The sequence below is a fragment of the Coregonus lavaretus genome (assembly GCF_964263955.1).
Source record: "Coregonus lavaretus genome assembly, chromosome: 3".
In the NCBI taxonomy this organism is placed as follows: Eukaryota; Metazoa; Chordata; class Actinopteri; order Salmoniformes; family Salmonidae; genus Coregonus; species Coregonus lavaretus.
Genome location: NC_139990.1, coordinates 62,457,021 through 62,483,600, shown reverse-complemented (window position 1 = coordinate 62,483,600; position 26,580 = coordinate 62,457,021). Strand labels below are relative to the sequence as shown.

At 43.3% G+C, this 26,580-nt stretch overlaps 1 protein-coding gene across 1 annotated transcript; it reads right to left on the bottom strand.

Annotated features, from left to right (window-relative positions):
• On the bottom strand, positions 1-26,580 carry LOC311127066 (autophagy protein 5-like). The gene is made up of 8 exons (XM_084158814.1): positions 26,456-26,580; positions 25,483-25,644; positions 24,724-24,851; positions 24,159-24,237; positions 22,881-23,043; positions 22,325-22,419; positions 8,660-8,777; positions 1-1,361 (listed from the first exon to the last, which is right to left on the bottom strand). Exons 2-8 carry the CDS (start codon positions 25,588-25,590, stop codon positions 1,225-1,227), a joined length of 828 nt encoding a protein of 275 aa, XP_084014940.1. The 5' UTR covers positions 25,591-25,644; positions 26,456-26,580; the 3' UTR covers positions 1-1,224.

The following is a 26,580-nucleotide window of genomic DNA, read 5'->3' as shown; positions in this document are numbered from 1 at the left end:
AATAAATGTTAAAACATTTCTTCCACTTTGACATCAGAGAATTGTGTACATCATTGACCAAATTGACCAAAAATTACAATGAAATCCATTTTAATCCAACTTTGTAACAAAATGTGTAAAAAGTACCCATACAAACGTGTACATACACACACGTATGCACACGCCTACCCCTCAGACCGTACCACACGTCGAGCCCAGCCCCGACTCAGAGCTGTAAACTCCCCTATTCCTATCCTCCTAGGCGGCGAATGAGGAAGCCCGACATGCTGAGACAGGTGTGACATCATCACAAGCTTCCCTCCCCTCCGACTGCAACAACACACTCCAAATTACATGTCTGGCTCCGTCTTCCTTTGACACGAGACACACAAGAGAGAAGACAGACAGGATTCCATTCGGACTCTTCACACCTTCCTCACCCCCTCCATGCCCCTCTAGGAGACTATAAATGATGTCTCTAATTACAACACACAGACACACACAACCCCAAGGCTTGGCATGGAGACAGGAGTTTAGCGGTCTCATTAGCAGCAGGAGGAATTCCAATAGATAATTAGCTATGGAGATGAGAGAGCATCGGCAGTAAATGACACATGAGAGAGAAAGAGGGGGAGGGAGGAAGAGAGAGAAGAAAGAGACAGGAAATACAGTGAGAGGAAGATGGAGAATTTACAGACAGAGAGAGCGAGAGAAAGAATGAAGTCTTTAAAAATCCCCTTTCACTCCTCAGTGGCATACAGTACAACCATGTAAACTCAGTGTGACTTTATGAACGTCCAGCCGTTTAGCGCATGACGTGACTTGGGAAAACTAAGGCAACTTCTGTCTGTAGGGGGTCCCACTAGGCATGTCTGGGCCCTGTCTCTTTCTCTAGGAGGAGGAAGAGGAGAGAGGTGGTGGTAAGCTGAATCTCCCTGCCTCTCTTTTTTAACGGATGATCTCTCTTTCAGTTAGGCCTTCCACATTTTGGGCAGAACAACTTTCCCCAAACAGGTAAAGGTCCAAAAGAGAGGGAGGGCGGAGGAGGAGAGGAAAAGAGAACAGAGAAGGGTACATTTTCTCCGGTGGGCTCCTTTTTGGGACAACTTGAATGAGATGACGTCACACTGCGATTGCGTCACTCTTCGTCCCCCCAGTCACGTGGGTTTTCCTGCTCTCTAAAGAGCCCGTTCTGAGTTTGCAACGTTCCCAGTTGCCGGGTGTTACCAAACTTTGCCAGGGGTGTCAGTCGCTAGGCGCGGGTATGACGCTGATGTGGAGGAAGTTATCGGGGTGACTGAGGTGCTCGCTCAGCCACTGCAACGGGGTCTCCAGCAGGGGCTCAATCCCATGGATCACCACCTGGTAGCGCTTGGACTCGTCTGTATAAGGAGAGAGAGGAGGGAGACATGGAGGGAGGGAGAGGGGGGGGGGGGGGGGGGAGGGATTGAGGAAGAGAAAATACTTTTGACTTTGTGTCAGACTCCATACATTTCTATTCCTACAAACAGAAATGCTCAAAAATTCTTTAAACATCACTACTCATAGATTGTAGCGTGGGTTGGTGGTAAGTGTGAGAGCGTGTGTCTGTGTGCAAGCGATTGTTAAGTGAGTGTGTGTTTAAGTTGTCCCTCTCACCTCAGAGTGACCGAAGCCTCTCGGCTAGCGACAGACAGATGAATCAATCACAGTGACCAGGCCTGACCCTGGGACTGACCACAGGTCACACAGCAAGACAAATGAGCCTCACTCACTCTGACGGCCCGACGAGGTGTGTGCGTGTGCGTTTCTGTGTGTGTGTGTGTGTGTGTGTGTGTGTGTGAGAGAGAGACTGAGTGTGAGTTAGTATGATCATCTGCATGCGTTCTCTGTGTTTGGATGTATGGCTATGTGCATAATATGTGTGAAAGATTGCCAGCAGGTAAACGTATCTGAATGGGTGTGAATGTGAGTAAGTCTCAATGGGCATTTGTTGTATGTGTGTACATTGATGTCTGTAAGTTACTGGTTTTACTCAAAGCAACAGTAGCCCCACCCCCTCAGAGACACTGGGCCCCAGGTCACGACCTTTCACCCACTCATATCAGAGCGCTGAGGGGAAGGGCGGGGTCAAACACTGGAGGGGGCCGTAGTCAAGTCATGTAGGAGCTCATTGTCTATATGACTACACACACATACACTGACCGTTTCTCCTCATACGGTACCAAAAGATGCATACCGTTGCATGTACACGTAATATCTGAACGACCGTTACAATCGTTTGAAACATCTGTCTGAGTGTGAAGCATCTAGGGTTAGTAAGAATCTCCTCAGGCACACCCACCTGCAGACTGGTACACAGTATGGATATACATTGCCGTGAAAAAGTATTTGCCCCCTTTCTGATTTTATCTATTTTTGCATATTTCTGATACTGAATGTTATCAGATCTTCAACCAAAACCTAATATTAGATAAAGGGAACCGGAGTTTACATATAACAACATTTATTTTTTATTAACAAGGTTATGCAACACCCAATTCCCCTGTGTGAAAAAGTAATTGCCCCCTTACACTCAATAACTGGTTGTGCCACCTTTAGCTGCAATGACTGCAACCAAATGCTTCTTGTAGGAATTTTGGCCCACTCTTGCATGCAGAATTGCTTTAACTCAGCGACATGTGGGTTTTCAAGCATGAACTGCTTGTTTCAAGTCCTGCCACAACATCTCAATTGGGATTAGGTCTGGACTTTGACTAGGCCATTCCAAAACTTCAAATTTGTTGCTTTTTAGCCATTTTCATGTAGACTTGATTGAGTGTTTTGGATAATTTTCTTGCTGTATGACCCAGCTGTGCTTCAGCTTCAGCTCACAGACGGATGGCCTGACATTCTCGTGTAGAATTCGAGATGGGTCCCATTATGTCTGATGAAAACCAAACACTGCATTCCACAGTAAGAACCTTATACCAACAGTCAAACATGGTGGTGGTAGTGTGATGGTTTGGGGATGCTTTGCTGCCTCAGGACATGGACGACTTGCCTTAATAGAAGGAACCATGAATTCTGTTCTGTATCAGAGAATTCTACACGAGAATGTCAGGCCATCCGTCTGTGAGCTGAAGCTAAAGCGCAGCTGGGTCATGCAGCAAGACAATGATCCAAAACACATATTAAAGTCTACATGAAAATGGGTAAAAAGCAATACATTTGTAGTTCTGGAATGGCCTAGTCAAAGTCCAGACCAAATCCCAATTGAGATGTTGTGGCAGGACTTGAAATGAGCAGTTCATGCTTGAAAACCCACAAATGTTGCTGAGTTAAAGCAGTTCTGCTTGCAAGAGTGGGTGAAAATTCCTCCACAGAGATGTGAGAGACTGATCAACAACTACAGGAAGCATTTGGTTTCAGTCATTGCAGCTAAAGGTGGCACAGCCAGTTATTGAGTGCAAGGGGGCAATTACTTTTTCACACAGGGGAATTGCGTGTTGATTAACTTTGTTAAATCAATAAATCAATAAAATATATATTTTTTAATCATTATTTGTAAACTCAGTTTCCCTTTGTCTAATATTAGGTTTTGGTTGAAAATCTGATAACATTCAGTATCAAAAATATGAAAATATTGAGAAAATCTGAAAGGGGACAAATACTTTTTCACAGCACTGTACACTACAGATGACCCCAAAGAGTTTTTATGTATATGGTTTAGGCCTATTACATTTAAATAACGTGATCCCACTACTGCTGTTGAGAAAATAAAACTGCATCACCGATTGTGGCCTGTGTTCATGATGCCGTTCCAGCCATGTACATTTTAACATTTTAGTCATTTAGCAGATGCGCTCATCCAGAGCGACTTACAGGAGCAATTAGGGTTAAGTGCCTTGCTCAAGGACACATCAGACTTTTCACCTAGTTGGCTCGGGGATTCGAACCAGCAACCTTGTGGTTGATGGCCCAACATTCTTAACCGCTAGGCTACCTTGCCACACTATGTAGCCATGCATAGCAATTTACATGTATAGCCTATGATCACACATATGATCAATACAGTCACAAGTACTGACATTCATATTGCAATCACACTTTCTCTGTCTTTCCCTCTCTCTTGACAGTAGCAGGCACACGTGGGGGGAGGAGGGGCGCTCCCCTGGCACTCTCATTATGACACATGGGAAAATCATCCCAAATACACACAACTTGAATATCCGCACACAGATTGTATGGTCTGGTGGGCCCTCGTATGGTTGCCATGTCTTTTTCAGAGGGTGGAGACCAACGTGATTCATCTTTATTTCTCCTCTGAAACGTTGTGAAAGTGCTGTGTCATAGTGGAAGGATTTAGAGTCCTCTAGATATAATTATATTGTGTATTTTCCATGGATCCTTCTATACTGTGGCCAGAAGGTGTGGGATATCTCATAGGTTTCACTGGAAAGTTACATCATATTAGGACAGGGATCTTAGAAAGACTGACTGACAGAGATGTTTTCCCATGTGAATCACACTGTGCTGCTGTGAGCCATTAACATGGGTTGTGTTCCAAATGGAACCCTATTACCAGAGACCTATGGGCACTTGTCACAAGCAGTGCACTATTTAGGGAATAGGGTGCCATTTGGGATGCATGCATTGTTGTTATACATTACTATAGTGTTTTGGGATTGGGGCCAATACAGTTATGTGTTTGATTAATGTTAATGGAATTAATCAAAACACATAACTTTATTGGCCCCAATCCCAAAACACTCTAGAAATGTATAACTCCATAACTTATTTCCAAAGAGGAATACTACCACCAAAGTTTGTATAAACATTTTATATGCCAAATTTGCACACTCATGAACACACATTGCGGTTGTGTATTGCGCGACTAACAGTCAAGACATTATGTTTTGTTACTTAAGTATAGCCAAGTCCTATTTAAGACGGCCGCAACCCCATTCTTCCCTGCAGCGAGGCCAGCCAAGACTAAACAGTTACACCAGAACTCAACCAACACACTGACCGGCCAACAAGAAATATGTGTGTATGTTAGGGGGAACTGACAGGTGTAAATCTATCAATAAATCTCTCTAGACCTGAAAGACATGTTTGTTTTATGATGTCTCATAAGAGTAATTTCTGTCAGCAAGTTAGGTAGTTTGTTGTTTCATAAATATACTCAACTGCATTTCAAAAAAAGAACAGGGAAATGGAGTTTGCAGGTATACAATAAATAGACCATAAGGTATTGACTTGGATACCTCTGTCTCATTTCTGCCTCCCCCTACTCAACACCTAGCAACACCTCACACACCCATCGTCCCTCATATCAAACTAACCACTGAAACCCAGAACACCCCCGCTCTCTGAACAGTGAGACGGCCCGTTTGATGAGAAGAGACTGGATACGCTATTGATACTGACTGTGGTGTTCTGTGTGGGCGGATTGGCCAATAGTTTCACTCCTTTGTTCTGTGGGCTGTACCATGAATGAGTAAAATCAATAAGAGGGGTGTGTAGGCGAGTATTGTTGGCGCGTGGGCTTGTCAGTCGGGGGGATTTCTGCATTCTCCGCTTATTAGAAATATCACCACAAAACCAGTTTTTCTTTATAAGAAACATGTCACATCTGTAAAAGACATGACGGGGGAATTCTCGTAAGGCTTCGACCCTCCGAGAGGCAATTATTTCTGAGTCTTGTTCAATTGAATTTGTCCTGCGTCATACATGGGGAGAAACGCGGTACTGTTCAGACATATCTCTCCTGTCTCTAACCCAGTCAAACCATGTCTAATACCTTGGTCAAAACAAAGCGTTCGCAGACGTCAAAGCTGACCAACCGACCGCTAATCAGAATAAGATGTTGACGTTCGATTTTCCTGCGTGGGTGGAAGAACGTCGGTCCGGTCCGGCAACAGTACGACTCATCTGAGTATTATGCTGCCATATGCTGGGAATCCCCAGTTAATATAACCCCTGGGTTACAAGTTTCGTTGGGTTAGTTCAGTTTGACAGGTTTCGGGATCCTTGAACGGCCATTAAGGCTTCCAGACAAAACAGAGGGGAATGTTTTAAAATGTTGGTTTGATGTTTGAAACATCACAGAGTCGAGTGCAGAGACATCCTTATCCGATTGGTCCTCACAAGGAATCGGGTCCCCAGAATACGTCAGTGAACAATGCCACCATTAGGCTGCCTGAGTACCCCCCCAGTCCCTCTAACCCAAACACACCACTATAATCCCCCGCTATCACACACACCCATCTCCCCAGCGAGGAAGAGAGGGAAACACAACAAACGACAGGAGACAAAGCAGCACTTTCACCTTTATCAAGCCAAGCCAACCACCCTCCTCAGACAGAGCAGGGAGAGGAGAGAGGGAAGGAATTGAGAAAAGAGAGAAATGGATAAAAGATATCATATAAGTACAGGAAGTGGATAAAAAAAGAAAATATAGCGGTTCTTGATAAAGCAAGAGAGAGTGGGAGAGAAGGAGCGAGCAAGACAAAGACATGTGAGGGAGGCAAGAACAGAGAGCGAAAGAGAGAGAGAGAGAGAGAGAGAGAGAGAGGCAGGCAGATAGACAGAGCACTAGTAATGGTAGTGGTGCATTGCTCCATGCTGGTGATTCTCCTGCGGGTCCTCTGTCTCACATCTCCATTGTCTGCTTATCTACTTCCTCTGCACACCCCTCTAGACACTACCTGTTTAGGCTGCCTCTCTCTCTCTTTCTCCATCGCTCCCTCTTCTCTCCATCTAGCGTCTCTCCTCATTCCACTATTTATTTTCTTACCCTCCCCCTCGCTTTTCACTCTTTCACATGAGGGCAACTATTTTCCCTCCTTGAGCCTCTCGTGTGTTTTTATCTCTGAGCGTTGATCTCTAAAAGTCCTCTTTTACGATGTAAATAAAATAGACCTACATGGCTGATGTCTTTTATTCTCTGGCTTCCTGTAAGATGCAGAGCACCCTTTGATAGCACAATGAGGAAAAAACAGGTCTGCTTTCTCTTGTGGGACTGTGTGTGTACTGTGTGTGTGTGTGTGTGTGTGTGTGTGTAAGAGGTATACAGTGAGGGAAAAAAGTATTTGATCCCCTGCTGATTTTGTACGTTTGCCCACTGACAAAGACATGATCAGTCTATAATTTTAATGGTAGGATTATTTGAACAGTGAGAGACAGAATAACAACAAAGAAATCCAGAAAAACTCATGTCAAAAATGTTATAAATTGATTTGCATTTTAATGAGTATTTGACCCCTCTGCAAAACATGACTTAGTACTTGGTGGCAAAACCCTTGTTAGCAATCACAGAGGTCAGACGTTTCTTGTAGTTGGCCACCAGGTTTGCACACATCTCAGGAGGGATTTTGTCCCACTCCTCTTTGCAGATATTTTCCAAGTCATTAAGGTTTCGAGCCTGACGTTTGGCAACTCGAACCTTCAGCTCCCTCCACAGATTTTCTATGGGATTAAGGTCTGGAGACTGGCTAGGCCACTCCAGGACCTTCATGTGCTTCTTCTTGAGCCACTCCTTTGTTTCCTTGGCCGTGTGTTTTGGGTCATTGTCATGCTGGAATACCCATCCACGACCCATTTTCAATGCCCTGGCTGAGGGAAGGAGGTTCTCACCCAAGATTTGACGGTACATGGCCCCGTCCATCGTCCCTTTGATGCGGTGAAGTTGTCCTGTCCCCTTAGCAGAAAAACACCCCCAAAGCATAATGTTTCCACCTCCATGTTTGACGGTGGGGATGGTGTTCTTGGGGTCATAGGCAGCATTCCTCCTCCTCCAAACACGGCGAGTTGAGTTGATGCCAAAGAGCTCGATTTTGGTCTCATCTGACCACAACACTTTCACCCAGTTCTCCTCTGAATCATTCAGATGTTCATTGGCAAACTTCAGACGGGCCTGTATATGTGCTTTCTTGAGCAGGGGGACCTTGCGGGCGCAGCAGGTTTTCAGTCCTTCACGGCGTAGTGTGTTACCAATTGTTTTCTTGGTGACTATGGTCCCAGCTGCCTTGAGATCATTGACAAGATCCTCCCGTGTAGTTCTGGGCTGATTCCTCACCGTTCTCATGATCATTGCAACTCCACCAGGTGAGATCTTGCATGGAGCCCCAGGCCGAGGGAGATTGACAGTTATTTTGTGTTTCTTCCATTTGCGAATAGTCGCGCCAACTGTTGTCACCTTTTCACCAAGCTGCTTGGCGATGGTCTTGTAGCCCATTCCAGCCTTGTGTAGGTCTACAATCTTGTCCCTGACATCCTTGGAGAGCTCTTTGGTCTTGGCCATGGTGGAGAGTTTGGAATCTGATTGATTGATTGCTTCTGTGGACAGGTGTCTTTTATACAGGTAACAAGCTGAGATTAAGAGCACTCCCTTTAAGAGTGTGCTACTAATCTCAGCTCGTTACCTGTATAAAATACACCTGGGAGCCAGAAATCTTTCTGATTGAGAGGGGGTCAAATACTTATTTCCCTCATGCAAATCAATTTATAACATTTTTGACATGCGTTTTTCTGGATTTTTTTGTTGTTTTTCTGTCTCTCACTGTTCAAATAAACCTACCATTAAAATTATAGACTGATCATTTCTTTGTCAGTGGGCAAACATACAAAATCAGCAGGGGATCAAATACTTTTTTCCCTCACTGTATGTAGTACAGGTGTAATTAGTGTAGTGCAATGTCTATGTGTAGGTACGTACCATCGTTGGATATGGCCACGGGGTACACCTCCTTCAGCAGATCCCCCAGTGTGTGTGTGTGGCCATCGGGCAAGATGGGGCGAAACAACTTCTGGATGAACGGCCTGTCACTCATTGTCTACACGGAGAGGAATCAGAGCATGACAAATAAATTACATACAGTGCCTTCTGAAAGTATTCACACGCCTTGACTTTTCCCACATTTTGTTGTGTTACAGCCTGAATTTAAAATGGATTAAATTGAGATTTTGTGCCCGTGATCTATACAAAATACCCCACAATGTCTAAGTGGAATTTTGTTTTTAACATTTTTCACAAATTAATCAAGAATTAAAACCTGTAATGTCTTGAGTCAATAAGTATTCAACCACTTTGTTATGGCAAGCCTAAATACGTTCAGGAGTAAAAATGTGCTTAATAAGTCACATAATAAGTTGCATGGACTCACTCTGTGTGCAATAATAGTTTTTAACATTCTTTTTTTATGATTACCCCATCTCTGTACCCCACACATACAATTATCTGTAAGGTCCCTCAGTTGAGTAGTGAATTTCAAGCACAGATTCAACCACAAAGACCTGGGAGGTTTTCCAAAGCCTCGCAAATAAGGACACCTATTGGCAGATGGGTAATTAACAAAAAAAGCAGAAACTGAATATCCCTTTAAGCATGGTGAAGTTATTAATTCGGCTTTGGATGGTGTATCAATAGTCACTACAAAGATACAGGTGTCCTTCCTAACTCAGTTGCCGGAGAGGAAGGAAACCACTCAGGGATTTCACCATGAGGCCAATGGTAATTTTAAAACAGTTACAGAGTTTAATAGCCGTGACAGGAGAAAACTGAGGACGGATCAACAACATTGTAGTTACTCCAAGATACTAACCTAATTGACAGTGTGAAAATAAAAAAATATTCCAAAACATGTATCCTGTTTGCAATAAGTTACTTAATTACTCAAGTACTTTTATGCAATAACACAATTCCACTAATGCAAGAACATTAAATTAAGTGCTTATTCTAGGCTACACGTCATGACTAGATTATTTCTAGCACAGACCCAAGCCCTAAGGAACTGCGCCTCAAATGAATATGCCACTAAATAGGCCAAAGTCTGACGATTCAATCAGAGGCTACTCTGATTAAAAGTTAGTGGCAATACAAGGGAGGCTGGTGGGAGGAGAAATCGGACGATGAGCTCATTGTAATGGCTTATAGGTTGTTATCAATAAAACGTCACAATACGTTCGATTTGGCTGCTGGGAACCCCCCAGCTTCGTTAAAACCATTGACAACTACGTGCCCTTTCAAGAGATTGTTAAATGTTATAACGATTTGGTTTTAATATCATCACCTCTTGAAGAGGATAGTCAGAAATACAAATTATTCCATCTATCATCAGAGATATACAGCAAGTTTACTACATGCTTTTCATGTAGTAAACATCAATTTATCATGTAATTTCAGATACAGTGGTGTGAAAAAGTGTTTGCCCCCTTCCTGATTTTTTTTGGGTTTGCATGTTTGTCACACTTAAATGTTTCAGTTCATCAAACAAATTTAAATATTAGTCAAAGATAACACAAGTAAACACAAAATGCAGTTTTGAAATGAAGGTTGTTATTATTAAGGGAAAACAAAATCCAAACCCACATGGCCCTGTGGGAAAAAGTGATTGCCCCCTACAACCTAATAACTGGTTGGGCCACCCTTAGCAGCAACAACTGCAATCAAGCGTTTGCGATAACTTGCAATGAGTCTTTTACAGCGCTGTGGAGGAATTTTGGCCCACTCATCTTTGCAGAATTGTTGTAATTCAGCCACATTGGAGGGTTTGAGCATGAACTGCCTTTTTAAGGTCATGCCACAGCATCTCAATAGGATTCAGGTCAGGACTTTTACTAGGCCACTCTAAAGTCTTTATTTTGCTTTTCTTCAGCCATTCAGAGGTGGACTTGCTGGTGTGTTTTGGATCATTGTCCTGCTGCAGAACCCAAGTTCGCTTCAGCTTGAGGTCACGAACAGATGGCCGGACATTCTCCTTCAGGATTTTTTGGTAGACAGCAGAATTCATGGTTCCATTTATCACAGCAAGTCTTCCAGGTCCTGAAGCAGCAAAACAGGCCCAGACCATCACACTACCACCACCATATTTTACTGTTGGTATGATGTTCTTTTTCTGAAATGTGGTGTTACTTTTACGCCAGATGTAATGGGACACACATCTTCCAAAAAGTTCAACTCGTCTCGTCAGTCCACAGAGTATTTTCCCAAAGGTCTTGGGGATCATCAAGATGTTTTCTGGCAAAAATGAGACGAGCCTTAATGTTATTTTTGCTCAGCAGTGGTTTTCGTCTTGGAACTCTGCCATGCAGGCCATTTTTGCCCAGTCTCTTTCTTATGGTGGAGTCATGAACACTGACCTTAACTGAGGCAAGTGAGGCCTGCAGCTCTTCGGATGTTGTTGTGGGGTCTTTTGTGACCTCTTGGATGAGTCGTCGCTGCGCTCTTGGTGTAATTTTGGTCGGCCGGCCACTCCTGGGAAGGTACACCACTGTTCCATGTTTTCGCCATTTGCGGATAATGGCTCTCACTGTGGTTCGCTGGAGTCCCAAAGCTTTAGAAATGGCTTTATAACCATTTTCAGACTGATGGATCTCAATTACTTTCTTTCTCATTTGTTCCTGAATTTCCTTGGATCTCGGCATGATGTCTAGCTTTTGAGGATCTTTTGGTCTATTTCACTTTGTCAGGCAGGTCCTATTTAAGTGATTCCTTGATTGAGAACAGGTGTGGCAGTAATCAGGCCTGGGTGTGGCTAGAGGAATTGAACTCAGGTGTGATAAACCACAGTTGAGTTGTGTTATAACAGGGGGGGCAAACACTTTTTCACACAGGGCCATGTAGGTTTGGATTTTGTTTTCCCTTAATAATAACAACCTTCATTTCAAAACTGCATTTTGTGTTTACTTGTGTTATCTTTGACTAATATTTAAATTTGTTTGATGATCTGAAACATTTAAGTGTGACAAACATGCAAACAAATAACAAATCAGGAAGGGGGCAAACACTTCTTCATACCACTGTATAAGGGTAGCCTCATGATATCGCTTAATATTGGCCACCATTAATTGGATATTTGAGTGATATAAAATGAAAGTGAACTATACCTGAAAAGTATAAGTGGTTTAGGTTAATTTCCCATCATTTGTGGGCTCTGCCTGTCAAGCAACAGAAGGGTGCATTTGTCGATGTACTGTTAGCTAATAATGTCGGTAGAAACTTTGTACAATTGGCTAAACAGTGGTAAGTAGACCTAATGTACTTTTCCTCTCCAACTGCAACGTAGACCTACATAGTGAAGTTAGCTAACATGATCCCTTTTCAACATTGTTTTTAAGAGTTTAATAACAATTGCTGCTGACAGACATGATAGGCACTGAGGTTAAAAAAAGATATATATATTGGATATTCGGTTTTCTCTCATCAATAGCTATTAAAATCAAGCATGCCATGACTATGAAGATGGTATATTCTGAATCAGGGTCATGGCACGTTTTGTGTAAGAGCAATTGAAGATTGAAAGCCAGAAGAAAAAAAGAAAAAGAAAAAAAATATATATATATATACACAATGCTCAAAAAAAATAAAGGGAACACTTAAACAACACAATGTAACTCCAAGTCAATCACACTTCTGTGAAATCAAACTGTCCACTTAGGAAGCAACACTGATTGACAATAAATTGCACATGCTGTTGTGCAAATGGAATAGACAACAGGTGGAAATTATAGGCAATTAGCAAGACACCCCCAATAAAGAAGTGGTTCTGCAGGTGGTGACCACAGACCACTTCTCAGTTCCTATGCTTCCTGGCTGATGTTTTGGTCACTTTTGAATGCTGGCGGTGCTTTCACTCTAGTGGTAGCATGAGACTGAGTCTACAACCCACACAAGTGGCTCAGTTGTGCAGCTCATCCAGGATGGCACATCAATGCGAGCTGTGGCAAGAAGGTTTGCTGTGTCTGTCAGCGTAGTGTCCAGAGCATGGAGGCGCTACCAGGAGACAGGCCAGTACATCAGGAGACGTGGAGGAGGCCGTAGGAGGACCCAGCAGCAGGACCGCTACCTCCGCCTTTGTGCAAGGAGGAGCAGGAGGAGCACTGCCAGAGCCCTGCAAAATTACCTCCAGCAGGCCACAAATGTGCATGTGTCTGCTCAAACGGTCAGAAACAGACTCCATGAGGGTGGTATGAGGGACCGACGTTCACAGGTGGGGGTTGTGCTTACAGCCCAACACCGTGCAGGACGTTTGGCATTTGCCAGAGAACACCAAGATTGGCAAATTCGCCACTGGCGCCCTGTGCTCTTCACAGATGAAAGCAGGTTCACACTGAGCACATGTGACAGACGTGACAGAGTCTGGAGACGCCGTGGAGAACGTTCTGCTGCCTGCAACATCCTCCAGCATGACCGGTTTGGCGGTGGGTCAGTCATGGTGTGGGGTGGCATTTCTTTGGGGGGCCGCACAGCCCTCCATGTGCTCGCCAGAGGTAGTCTGACTGCCATTAGGTACCGAGATGAGATCCTCAGACACCTTGTGAGACCATATGCTGGTGCGGTTGGCCCTGGGTTCCTCCTAATGCAAGACAATGCTAGACCTCACGTGGCTGGAGTGTGTCAGCAGTTCCTGCAAGAGGAAGGCATTGATGCTATGGACTGGCCCGCCCGTTCCCCAGACCTGAATCCAATTGAGCACATCTGGGACATCATGTCTCGCTCCATCCACCAACGCCACGTTGCACCACAGACTGTCCAGGAGTTGGCGGATGCTTTAGTCCAGGTCTGGGAGGAGATCCCTCCGGAGACCATCCGCCACCTCATCAGGAGCATGCCCAGGCATTGTAAGGAGGTCATACAGGCACGTGGAGGCCACACACACTACTGAGCCTCATTTTGACTTGTTTTAAGGACATTACATCAAAGTTGGATCAGCCTGTAGTGTGGTTTTCCACTTTAATTTTGAGGGTGACTCCAAATCCAGACCTCCATGGGTTGATACATTTGATTTCCATTCATAATTTTTGTGTGATTTTGTTGTCAGCACATTCAACTATGTAAAGAAAAAAAGTATTTAATAAGATTATTTCATTCATTCAGATCTAGGATGTGTTATTTTAGTGTTCCCTTTACTTTTTTGAGCAGTGTATATACACACAGCTCTGGAAAAAATTAAGAGACCACTGCAAAAAATATAAGTTTCTCTGGTTTTACTATTTATAGGTATGTGTTTGGGTGAAATTAACATTTTTGCTTTATTCTATAAACTACTGACAACATTTCTCCCAAATTCCCCCCCAAAATATTGTCATTTAGAACATTTATTGGTCAAAATAACAAAAACTGGTCAAAACTGGTCAAAATAACAAAAAACTGGTCAAAATAACAAAAAAGATGCAGTGTTGTCAGACCTCAAATAATGCAAAGAAAATAAGTTAATGTTCATTTTTAAACAACACTATACTAATGTTTTAACTTAGGAAGAGTTCAGAAATCAATATCTGGTGGAATAACCCTGATTTTCACAGCTTTCATGCGTCTTGGCATGCTCTCCACCAGTCTTTCACATTGATGTTGGGTGACTTTATGCCACTCCTGGCGCAGAAATTCAAGCAGCTCGGCTTTGTTTGATGGCTTGTGACCATCCATCTTCCTCTTGATCACATTCCAGAAGTTTTCAATGGGGTTCAGGTCTGGAGATTGGGCTGGCCATGACAGGGTCTTGATCTGGTGGTCCTCCATCCACACCTTGATTGACCTGGCTGTGTGGAATGGCACATTGTCCTGCTGGAAAAACCAATCCTCAGAGTTGGGGAACAATGTCAGAGCAAAAGGAAGCAAGTTTTCTTCCAGGACAACCTTGTACGTGGCTTGATTCATGCGACCTTCAGAAAGACAAATCTGCCCGATTCCAGCCTTGCTGAAGCACCCCCAGATCATCACCGATCCTCCACTGAATTTCACAGTGGGTGCAACACTGTGGCTTGTAGGCCTCTCCAGGTCTCCGTCTAACCATTAGATGACCAGGTGTTGGGCAAAGCTGAAAATTGGACTCATCAGAGAAGATAACCTTACTCCAGTCCTCTACGGTCCAATCCTTATGGTCTTTTGTAAACCTCAGCCTGGCTCTTCTTTGCTTCTCATTGATGAAGGGCTTTTTTCTAGCTTTGCACGACTTCATCCCTGCCCCTAGGAGCCTGTTTCGAACCGTCCTCGCCGTGCACTTCACCCCAGCTGCCGTTTGCCATTCTTTTTGTAGGTCACTTGAGGTCATCCTACGGTTGTTGAGTGACATTCGAATGAGTTGGCGGTCATCCCGGTCAGTAAAGAGTCGTTTTCGCCCTCTGCCGGTCTGTAGCTTTGTTGTCCCCAATGTCTGCTGCTTGACCTTGTTCTTATGAACCTCCGTCTTTGAAATGTTAAGGATGGAAGCAACCTGACGCTCACTGTATCCCTCTGCCAGTAAAGCCAGAATTGAACCCTTCTTTTCCTCACTCAAAACGTACCTTTTCAACTCTTTTAGCATGGTCAATAGTTATTTTTTGATTAATATTAATTTTGAGGTAGTATAAGCACTGTTTTTGCCATCCAGCTGGTCCTATTGCAAGAGGATAGTGATGACCACAGCGGTGGTTTTTATACTTTTCCTCGTTAAATAAGATTTGGTTCAGGTGATCACCTAATCAGTACCTATTTCAGTAGAATGAGGTGTGCCTGTGATCGAATTCAACAGACACTGGAATGGAATGGCTGTCATACATGTAGAGATGCTGATTTAAGAAAAATGTGCAGTGGTCTCTTACTTTTTTTCCAGAGCTGTATATATATATATATATATATATCGAAATTTCAACAACAAAAAAGCTGTGATTTTTTCTCTATCCACCCCGATTCAGAATATACCATCTTCATAGTCATGGCATGCTTGGTTCAATAGCTATTGACGAGAGAAAACCGAATATCCAATATAAAACAAATTTGACCTTGGTATGATAGGCTACATTGATTGACAGACCACGTCAAATTGGCTAGCTAGCTAATAACAGATTACGTCAATATGGCTAGTAAACAAGCTAACTTTCAAGGGATAAACTAGATGGCTATATCCAAATATTGTTTAATTTGCTTGTCATCTATAGTAGTGATGACAGTAGTCCGACTGACAACTTTTCCAGGACGAGGACTTGCCGATGTCAAGCTCTTTCCAAAAGACTAATCTCTGATGAAGCAAGCTAAATGACACGTTGTTTGCTTAGCTAGCTAGCTACATTTCAAATGGATAGGCTACTGTCACGCATCTGAAATTACATGATCAATTGATGTTTAGTAATCATGAAAAGCACGCAGTTACTTGCTGTATTACTCTGATGATAGAGCTAAATGTGCGCAATTGTTTTGCATGGAATAATCTAAAATGTCTAGTTCTGACTATGCTCTTCTAGAGGTGATGATATTACAACCAAATAGTTATAACATTTAACAATCCCTTGAAAATGGCATGCAGTTGTCAATGGCTTTAGTGGAGCTGGGGGTCTCCTTGCCCCCCAGCAGCCAAATCTAACGCTCTGCACCGTTTTGAGATGTTTTATTGATAACGACCTATTGAAGACAGGAGTCCACCTACAGACACATCTAGTGAAATATTGAAAGTGGTGCTTGCTACCCAATCTCTGATCTGAGGGCACATGAGAAAGGTGCCGTTCGCTGGATATGGTCCAGAAGATCAGGCGTTCGCACATGGACACCGGCGATGGAGTTGGCTATCAGTTCTGGGAAACCAGTTTGGCTATCAGTTCGGGGAAACCAGGGGCCTCCGAGGTGACAAACAGGGTGACAAACGGTGTGTCTGATACACAATAGCAACTAACCATGGAGCTGTGAAAAGGAAACTGGCGACGGGAGGGCTCGGGTAACGGAGTTGTAACTAACACCGCCGGGCGCGAGGTCGGGAAGGTGGCTCCAAAGGCGTGAAGCTGTCTCTCGGGTTACCAGAAAGAGTGACTCACTGACAGGAAGCGCAGAGTTTGTGCGGGATTATGCTGAGAGCTGGAGTGGAGAGAGTGCGATAAGTGACAGCTACTTCGTTGCATTTTTTAAAACCGTCATGAATAATTGACCTGGGTACCATACAAAGAGGGGGCCATTGATCCTGGAGAGAAGCGCGATACTTTTGGACGGTGACACTTTCTTTTCAGTTCGCGTGACACCAGAGCTAACAGAGTACCACCTGGCGACACCCAAGAGCGATGCGTCATTAGCTCTACGACGATGAGAGAGGTCAGGTGAAAAGAGACTCGCTCTCCCTGACTGATGCGAGCAAAGGAACTCAACCCATAGCCTTATTGCCTGTGTGGATTCAATCCGCCTAATTGACAGTAAACTGGTGGCTGAGGTGCACGAACGTCAATCAATATAATAATGATTATTATTGGCCCGTGACGTGAACGGGCAAAGGCGGTGAGGGAGGAGTGCCCTTCTCAAATCTAACAGTAATCTGCGCAGCATGGTGCATCGTCTAGAAACATAACATCTCTTTTCCATAAAATATATGTTTGAATTTTCAAACTAGTTTTCATTGGGAAGGCAGATAAGCAATCATTTACATTTTACATTTTAGTCATTTAGCAGACGCTCTTATCCAGACATATTTTTTTTTCATACTGGTCCCCCATGGGAATCGAACCCACAACCCTGGCATTGCAAACGCCATGCTCTACCAACTGAGCTACACTTTTGCATGTAAAAACACAGAATCTGTTCATTACTCCACGTGCTTAATCTAGTCTAGGCTGCGTTACTTTTGTTTTGAGCCGACTTCGCCGTGGACTTTGAACGGGGCACCTAGCTCACTCCCGGTAGCCAGCCCGGCTCTAAAATGAATGCAATCACTTTTCACCCGGTGACAACTCCTCCCACCGGGGTAACCCGGCCCAGATAATCAAATCCCCCTCACTGAGTGAGTTGGAGAGAAAGCGTTACCACTTTTCCCACTGAGCCCAAGACCTTCCATTGGTAAATAAAAATTCCAAGGGGATTTTTTGGCGCTCTCATTTTCCTCAACCACTGAGGCACCATGTAATGTACAGTATACATGTAGGCTACTTCTCATGGAATTGGATGTCTCCCTCCTACATGAAGGAGCCAGTCTGTTTAGCTTAAACATCATAAACATAACACCTAGGTCTATAGCTTAACACTATACTGTAGCCTATAATATACCATGGGTTTGATTCCCTTTCCATTCATTCTATTCCAGCTCGTCCTCTGATTTCTCCCTACAGTAGTCCACACACACAACAGGGAAAAGGAATATTGAATAATATTTTGTAGGCGTGGGTATTCTGGGTGTTATGTAACATAATTAGTGAGTGAGACATTCTTGCAACAGTATGCCCAATGGCTTTCACATCTGTTGCCTTAACACCCACAAGCAGGGCTTGTAAACAGTTGTGTCACCGTCAAATCACCCCGTAGAGACATTTAAGAAACTGTCAACCTAGTTTCCTAGAAGAAGGTGCCTCTCAAAACCAACATAAAAAGGTTAGTGGGGCTGCCATTCAGTTGATGAGTAAACATTTAGTCACAGGAGAAAAAGGTATACCTGCCGAGAAACAATGTAACCAGTCTCTGATACAAGCATCTAGTTTTGAATTACATTTGGTTGAGTTGTCAACTAACGTAAATTCAACAAACAAATTCACCATGTCATTGGATTTAGGTTAAAAGTTGGGTAAAAAAATACTAAATGTTGATTACTTTTTGCAAATCCAATCAGTTTTCCACATTGATTCAACGTCATCACATTGATTTTTTGGTTGAAATTATGTGGAAACAACGTTTATTCAACCAGTTTTTGCCCAGTTGGATTATAATTTTCACTTTCCGCAAGATTTAGTGGCTTTGGCACTTTGTAACACAGTGGCATCACTTTTGGAGCTGGAAACTGGCGGCCGACCGAGACTGGCGCATGCAATCACGAAGTGCGCACAATGGCACACTAGGACGCACACGTGATGACACACAGACACAGATAAATCCATCCCCTCAAAATCTCTTCCCTTTTCCATAAGGAGCACAGTCTAGCGGAAGTGAGTGCTCTGTTATTTAGAGTCAATGTTGTAATTAATTCTGTCTGCATAAAAAGCAGCACGTTATTTACACTAAAGACTGCAATTTGATGTCAGAGGGGGGCCTGCAGGTTGAAATATAGTCATCAATGGTGACTTTTGCATCTGGACCCGGATAGCTTTGTCCACCGTTGGTTTGGAGTACACAAGTACATTTCTGTCTAGACCCAAGAAATCCTGTTGCGCATGGTGTGTCTGTGGTTTTACAACCACTGTTTTATTATTGTGTTGGACCGTTTTATTATAGGCGGGGGAAAAAATGCTCTGTTGAAGTGTGAAATGAGTTACATATGTACCTAGTTTTGGGACACAACATCAGGAGTCTGTGTATTGGTTGTCCAACCAATACAGAGACTCCCGATGCAAAGCTAATGTGTACCAGGCTTTTGTTTCATTTTGCATATATTTTTTATTGATAGCTATACAGTGCATTCGGAAAGTATTCAGACTTTTTCCACATTAAAATTGATTAAATAAAAAATCTACACACAATATCCGATAATGACAAAGTGAAAACAGGTTTTTAGAAACTTTTGCTAATTTTTAAGAGCTAAGAAACAGAAGTATTCAGATCCTTTGCTATGAGACTCGAAATTGAGCTCAGGTGCATCCTGTTTCCATTGATCATCCTTGAGATGTTTCTAGAACTTGATTGGAGTCCACCTGTGGTAAATTCAACTGATTGGACATGATTGGGAAAGGCACACACCTATCTATTTAAGGTCCCACAGTTGACAGTGCATGTCAGAGCAAAAACCAAGCCATGAGGTCGAAGGAATTGTCCGTAGAGCTCCGAGACAGGATTGTGTCGTGGCACAGATCTGGAGAAGGGTACAAAAAAAATTCTGCAGCATTGAAGGTCCCCAAGAACACAGTGGCCTCCATCATTCTTAAATGGAATAAATTTGAAACCACCAAGACTCTTCCTAGAGCTGGCCGCCCGGCCAAACTGAGCAATCGGGGGAGAAGGGCCTTGGTCAGGGAGGTGACCATGAACCTGATGGTCACTCTGACAGAGCTCCAGAGTTCCTCTGTGGAGATGGGAGAACCTTCCAGAAGAACAACCATCTCTAGAGCACTCCACCAATCAGGCCTTTATGGTAGAGTTGCCAGACGAAAGCCACTCCTCAGTAAAAGGCACATGACAGCCCGCAAGGACTCTCAGTCCATGAGAAACATGATTCTCTGGTCTGATGAAACCAATATTGAACTCTTTGGCCTGAATGCCAAGCGTCACGTCTGGAGGAAACCTGGCACCATCCCTATGGTGGTGACAGCATCATGCTGTGGGGATGTTTTTCAGTGGCAGGGACTGGGTGACTAGACAGGATCGAAGGAAAGATGAACGGAGCAAAGTACAGAGAGATCCTTGATGAAAACCTGCTCCAGAGCGCTCAGGACCTCAGACTGGGGCAAAGGTTCACCTTCCAACAGGATAACGGCCCAAAGCACACAGCCAAGACAACACAGGAGTGGCTTCAGGACAAGTCTTTGAATGTCCTTGAGTGGCCCAGCCAGAGCCTGGACTTGAACCCGATCGAACATCTCTGGAGAGACCCGAAAATAGCTGTGCAGCGACGCTCCCCATCCAACCTGACAGAGCTTGAGAGGATCTGCAGAGAAGAATGGGAGATCTCACCAAATACAGGTGTGCCAAGCTTGTAGCGTCAAACCCAAGAACACTCGAGGCTGTAATCGCTGCCAATGGTGCTTCAACAAAGTTCTGAGTAAAGGATCTGAATACTTATGTAAATTTAATATTTCAGTTCTTTTTTTATTCTTTTTTTCAAAAATGTCTAAAAACCTGTTTTCTCTTTGTCATTATGGGGTATTGTGTGGAGATTGAGGGGAAAAAAAACAATTTAATCAATTTTAGAATAAGGCTGTAACGTAACAAATGTGGAAAAAGTCAAGGGTCTGAATACTTTCGGAATGCTCTGTATATCCACGTGACAGAATTGGCCACAATATTATAATTGAAGACTAGGCATTACATTGCATTTTCCTGGAAGTGGCAAAAAATATTCATAATCTCATTTTGTGGTAACATTTAGTTTCCTTTACCAACTAAAAGTCAATATAGGCCTAGACGTTTTAGTCAACACTTAAATGATATATTTTATTGTTCTGTTTGGTCGTCTTTAATTTTGAATAGATTTATGATTGTAACATTCCAGTGAAAACATTGATGAGAGATTTTATGGGCATAAAGGCTGACATCTGTTGTAACACAGCAGCAAAGCCCTGACAACCTACTCTGATTCCTCTGGAGAAATGTCCACATCAATCTATATTTAGCAATATAATCGCTAGAACCCCTTCACCACTGACTCGTCCAAACATGCCTTCATTTGTTTATTCTTGTTGAGAAGAGATGGCCTCGAATACTATGGAATAAGGTAGGCAAAGCTATATACCAGTCGAGCCGATCCAGAGGGCTTATCGGATAGCAGAGTGCATTGAACGCAGTCTTGGGTACAATCATGCCCGTTCCAGGCGCACCATTTACCCACGCCGTTTCCCTACACTATGGGATATACACAGGCTAATGTTTTCCTGACCTTCAGGGCGATACACTGGCGCTTATTCATTTTTTGAGGGAATTTTATTTGAGTCATGGATTCGCGGGATCCCCCTTAGGAATTTGCCTGTGCCCGCGCACATCATTTGAGTTGCACTCATCCAAGTATAAACTAGTAAAACTAAACGCTTACCAAGCACACAGTCAAAACAAACATTAGGCTAACTAATTTGTAGTTGTAATGGGTGGGTGATATCTGGCAAAATATGAGGGTTGTTTGATTTATCTGCTGTTATCAAAGGTGTTTAACGAAATAAACATTTGTTTGGAAAATGTTATTCACTGAATATCTCCAGGAAATGTTTTGCAACTGAGCACTTCTGTAGGGTTGTTTCTGTCACTGGATGACAATAAATTACAAGCTTACTAACAAATAAAAAGTTGCTCAACAGCAGCCCACTTGAATCATTGCCATTGGCCTTGGGGGGTATCCTATCCATGAAGCTACTTACTAGTCCGTCATACAGCACCATCTACGGGACAGTTCAGGTACTACACTGCATCGTCATAATACAAGGCAGTTGACTGACAATAAATTCATGATTGTGTTGGTGTGCGGTTTGTGCTGCACATTTCAGTTGTAAAATTGTATTTTTGTGTACTGTGTATTTTGTTGCATTCTTCTGATTTTCATATTCACTCAATGCTTTCTCATATCCTAAATACAGTATCATGTTCTATTTGCTTATCAGACGATAAAAGACTATTCTGTCATTACTGTGCATTGCCGTATTTGTGACCTGTCGTATATTTTTTTGATTGCATCGATGACATCATCTATCAACAGTACCAGTGATGCCACACTGCAGGTCACACTGCATGTTGATGTCAACATCATTGAAATTTATTTTTTGTTTAAGGCTGTGATGTCAACAAGACATGTATCAGCCCATTTACCAGGTATATCCTGAAGGGGATGTAGCGGAAGCCTCCCTCTTCTGTGGGGTATTCCATCAGCTTACGGTTCATGGCCCAGAACTGGTCAAACTTATCTGAGGAACACAACACAACAACATTTACATACAAACTGTCCCCATCTCCTTTTTTGTTTTTAACCAGCTCTACAAGGCTGCTCTACAAGGCTTCTGAAACCCTTTTAACCTGTCCTGGTTTCTAACTCCCCTCCCCTGTATCTCACTTTCACACAATTTTAGCTTTTGAAATATTTCAGATCTGCTTTCTCTTCTGGGTGGAGTTGTAACTGTCTCTTTCTCTCTCTGTTTCTGGTCTGTTTTGGTTATGGAAACCTCCAAAAGAGTATATTTTGGTAAGTGAGAAAAAACAACAACTTTGCAGCTGAGGCAAAGACACTGTTCAGAGAGTGTGGGTGGTGTGGGTTTGAGTGGTAGGGTTTCGGGGTTGTTGAATAGAGGGGCAAAATAAGGGTACAGAGTCCCAAAGTAAATACTTAAGTGTGTGTGTGTGTGTGTGTGTCTGTGTGTGTGGCCCTCACCGTTCTGCAGGCCCATCCACAGCTGCTTGTGGTCTTTCTTCTGCATGTCGTTGATGACCTGGCTCTTGTGTTTGAGGGCGTCCGCCTCCTTGATGCTGGACATGAAGTGGGCCTCGATCACAGAGTTAGAGGGGCAGTGGAGCAGGTCACACTCTGGGAAATTCTACCGCAGAGAAACCACACAGGCAGCACTGATTTTTAGCACTGTATACCAGCGGTTGGAACCGGTTCAGGGAACCGGAACCGGAAAATAACAAAACATTTCAAGGAACAAAAGTGATCCATACTGTTTCGAAACAGAACCGTTATTTTAAAAGCATGGGAACCGGTTAATAACGTTATTTGACGTTCCAGGCATTTTTTTCTAGTCCCACAACAAAACACAACAAAGCGCCCATGCAAAGCCCTCACCTTGTCACTCAGAAACGTATTCCAGTGTCTGCCTGCAAGCTGAAAATCTTTGCATGTGCTACCTGCCCCTCCCCCGTCTGAAGCATAGGCTGGTGATTGTACTGACATTACAAGCTTGATTCAGAAGATAGGAAGATAGATTTTTAATTAGCTAGAGAAAAACTGATTAACTTTTTCAATGCTAATTAAGTATAATATAGGCCTAGATATAATGTTTCACGTTAGATTTATTAACTACAAAAAGGTAAGGCGTGTTTTAAATTCTGGTGCCACTCTGCACACACAGGCTTGTTAGCTTGCTAGCTCAAGCTTGTTAGCTAGCTACCTTAAAGGACATTCAAAGTTCCTCCATAGAAGCCGCTCCTCCTAGGTATAATTCTGTGGACCTAATTCATATAATGCATATCATAACAAGATGCCCAGCGCTTCAAGCCTCCTATTCAACCCTCTCTCCCCACCCTCAAAATTTCTGTCGCATCTTGCGCCATAGGCTACACTGGTCTATCCATCATGCATGTAAACAACTAGCTTGTCGCACTGACTGGTGAAGTAATTGAATTAGCTAAATGTTTTTTAAAAACTGTTGATTTCATAGGTTAAAAAAGGAACAGGAAGGACCGATATAAAACGTTACTTTTTTTTAGTTCGAACCGATTCAGAACTCTTTTTTTTTTGGGTCGGAACAGTGAAACGGAAATGAATTTTTTTTTGTTATATTCAGAGCAAAACGATTGGAAAATAATTTCGGTTCCAACCCCTGCTGTATACAGCCCAGCATTTGGAGGATTCTACATTTGGAGCAGCAAATATACTTGCTGCTCCATATGTACTATGTTAACTTGCTGCAAAACAAATTCTGTGTTGTACCTTAAAGTGCACAGTGATGCTCCAGGGCAGTGCAGTGTTGGAGGCATGCAGGTCAAACAGCAATCCGATTGGATAGTGCCTGCAATGAATAAACACAGCCACACCACATTAGTAGAGGAAACAGGGCTTCATTCTATTCCAACCCTGAATCATAATGAGTTATCCTCTCCTTCACCTTGGGCTGGATCCTAAGTAACCGCTTAATAGGTTTGAAAGGAAATAATTTAAATCAACACCTTATTTACCCAAAGGTCTGAGTTACGTGTGTATGTCAATTTAAGATTAGGACCCTTATGTCCAACCAAATGTCCAATGCTTGTGTTGGGCTGCCACCTGGTGCCTGAAATGTAATACTGCAGACAATTGGTATGTAGTCTCCTCATTGATTATGATGACAGGAGGCGAGTTGATCTGTAAAATATTTACTTTACTGCTGTGTTAGGACACATGTTTCTACAGAGGGGCACAGGGAATTCTAACCATTATCTTCACTAGTGGTTATTAAAACAAGTTAATGATTTACAACACACATAGCCCTCAAAGTCGTCATTTAAAGCTCACCCACCATTTGAGTGGCGTTCCCTCGAAATCAAACCACATCTCCTCTACATCCTCTGCCTTCATGACCTTCAGGAAGTGCTTTTTCACCTTGTCTGTGACCAGAGTCAGGTAGCTCACCCTTGGTAGGAGGAGCTGAGGAAAGAACAGCAGAGAGGGGGAGAAGAAAGGTACTCAATGTAGGCTCCTGCAAGAGTCCATGGCTCAAGCCAGCTCAGTAGTCATCATGTGTGTGACCTGAATTAGCTAGACCTATGTCACAAAAGCCATGTCCATTGAACAGGATGTTGGTCGCACCTTAATTGGGGAGGACTGGCTCGTGGAATGGCTGGAGCGGAATTGTATTCAAATAATCCAGGCTCTGTCATAGCCGGCCGCGACCGGGAGACCCATGGGGCGGCGCACAATTGGCCCAGCGTCGTCCAGGGTAGGGGAGGGAATGGCCGGCAGGGATGTAGCTCAGTTGGTAGAGCATGGCATTTGCAACGCCAGGGTTGTGGGTTCGATTCCAGTATAAAAAATAAAAATGTATGCACTCACTAACTGTAAGTCGCTCTGGATAAGACCGTCTGCTAAATGACTAAAATGTAAATGTAAATGTATAATTCAAACACACGGTTTCCATGAGTTTGATGCCATTCCATTCGCGCCGTTCCAGCCATTATTATGAGCCGTCCTCCCCTCAGCAGCCTCCACTGGCATTGTCCAGCAAAGCAACATCCGTTTTTTTTTTATAGAGTACTAGTCTGCGTGATGTCATACTTACATAGAAGGGTTCGGCTTCTCTCTCTGTGATCTCATCCTGGTAAAGTGTGAAGCAGGTCGGAATCCGACCAAACCAAACATCTCGCAGCACGTCCTTGTCATCTGCCATCCTCCCGTCGCTCCCAGTGGCACATAAAGGAAGTACTCTCTAGCTACAAACTACCTGTCATCAACAGATTAAAGGGTACATCTGTGATTGGTACATCCATTGTGGGACTTTTAAATGAATGTTATATACCCATTGATTCTTGAAGAGTATCATTGATCAATTCCTCATGAGTTGAACTGTCTTACCCCATCCGAACCCAAAATATGAGATTGTAATTGTAAACAAACCCTGCATAGCCTCAAAACATCGCTAAAACTATAATGATCGGTCTATGAGTGGCAGGGTGACCGTTGTTGTTTGAACTCTAGATTTTGCCCCAATGACAGACAGTCAGTCTGATATGAGAGAGTACACCAGAACGGTAATATTCGAAAGCTCTCTACAGAACGTGTCAATCAAGCTCTCTTTGGAACCAGTCAATCACAGGTCTGCAAATAGTTCGAATCTTACCACTGTTTGTGAACACACAACTTCCAACTAGCCAGCGTTACGCTAGTGGAGAAATACAAAGTGCTAGTTAGCTAACGTGTTAGCTAGATACTGAAACTAACTAGCCACGACTTCACTGGTGGTGAGGAATACAATTACATTGAACATAGTTAACTAAGCAATGGTGTATTAGTTACTTTGCAACAACTTACATGCAATGTCATGGTTGTAAGTTTGATGCAGTAAATTATTCTGTATTGACTTGCTAGCTAGCCAACTAGCTAGATAGCTGCGTATGCTACCTAGCCTGTCACTGACACCGGCAGGAATAGTAGCGACGCTGTGGACATATTTGAAAGTTTGCCCTAAACAAGTGGTAGGACTAGGAGCAGATCATTTCTAAAAGTTTTGAGACAAATGATGAACAACATCTTACTTTTATAGAGCGTTTGTAACAAGCTGCGATGAAGGAAGAGGGCCGTGGTGGTGTTATCATTCGCCTGTCAAGGAAAAAATGCAAGGAAATCCCCCTTTTCCCTGACGAGGTGTAACCCGCAGTAT

What these genes read in the sequence shown, in the direction of transcription:
- LOC311127066 (XM_084158814.1), bottom strand. Translation starts at nt 25,590, where the DNA reads ATGGCAGATGACAAGGACGTGCTGCGAGATGTTTGGTTTGGTCGGATT. An exon ending in GAGGGAACGCCACTCAAATG is followed by an intron (nt 24,238 to 24,723) that starts GTGGGTGAGCTT and finishes TATTCATTGCAG; the next exon opens with GCACTATCCAATCGGATTGC. An exon ending in GCATCACTGTGCACTTTAAG is followed by an intron (nt 23,044 to 24,158) that starts GTACAACACAGA and finishes TCTCTGCGGTAG; the next exon opens with AATTTCCCAGAGTGTGACCT.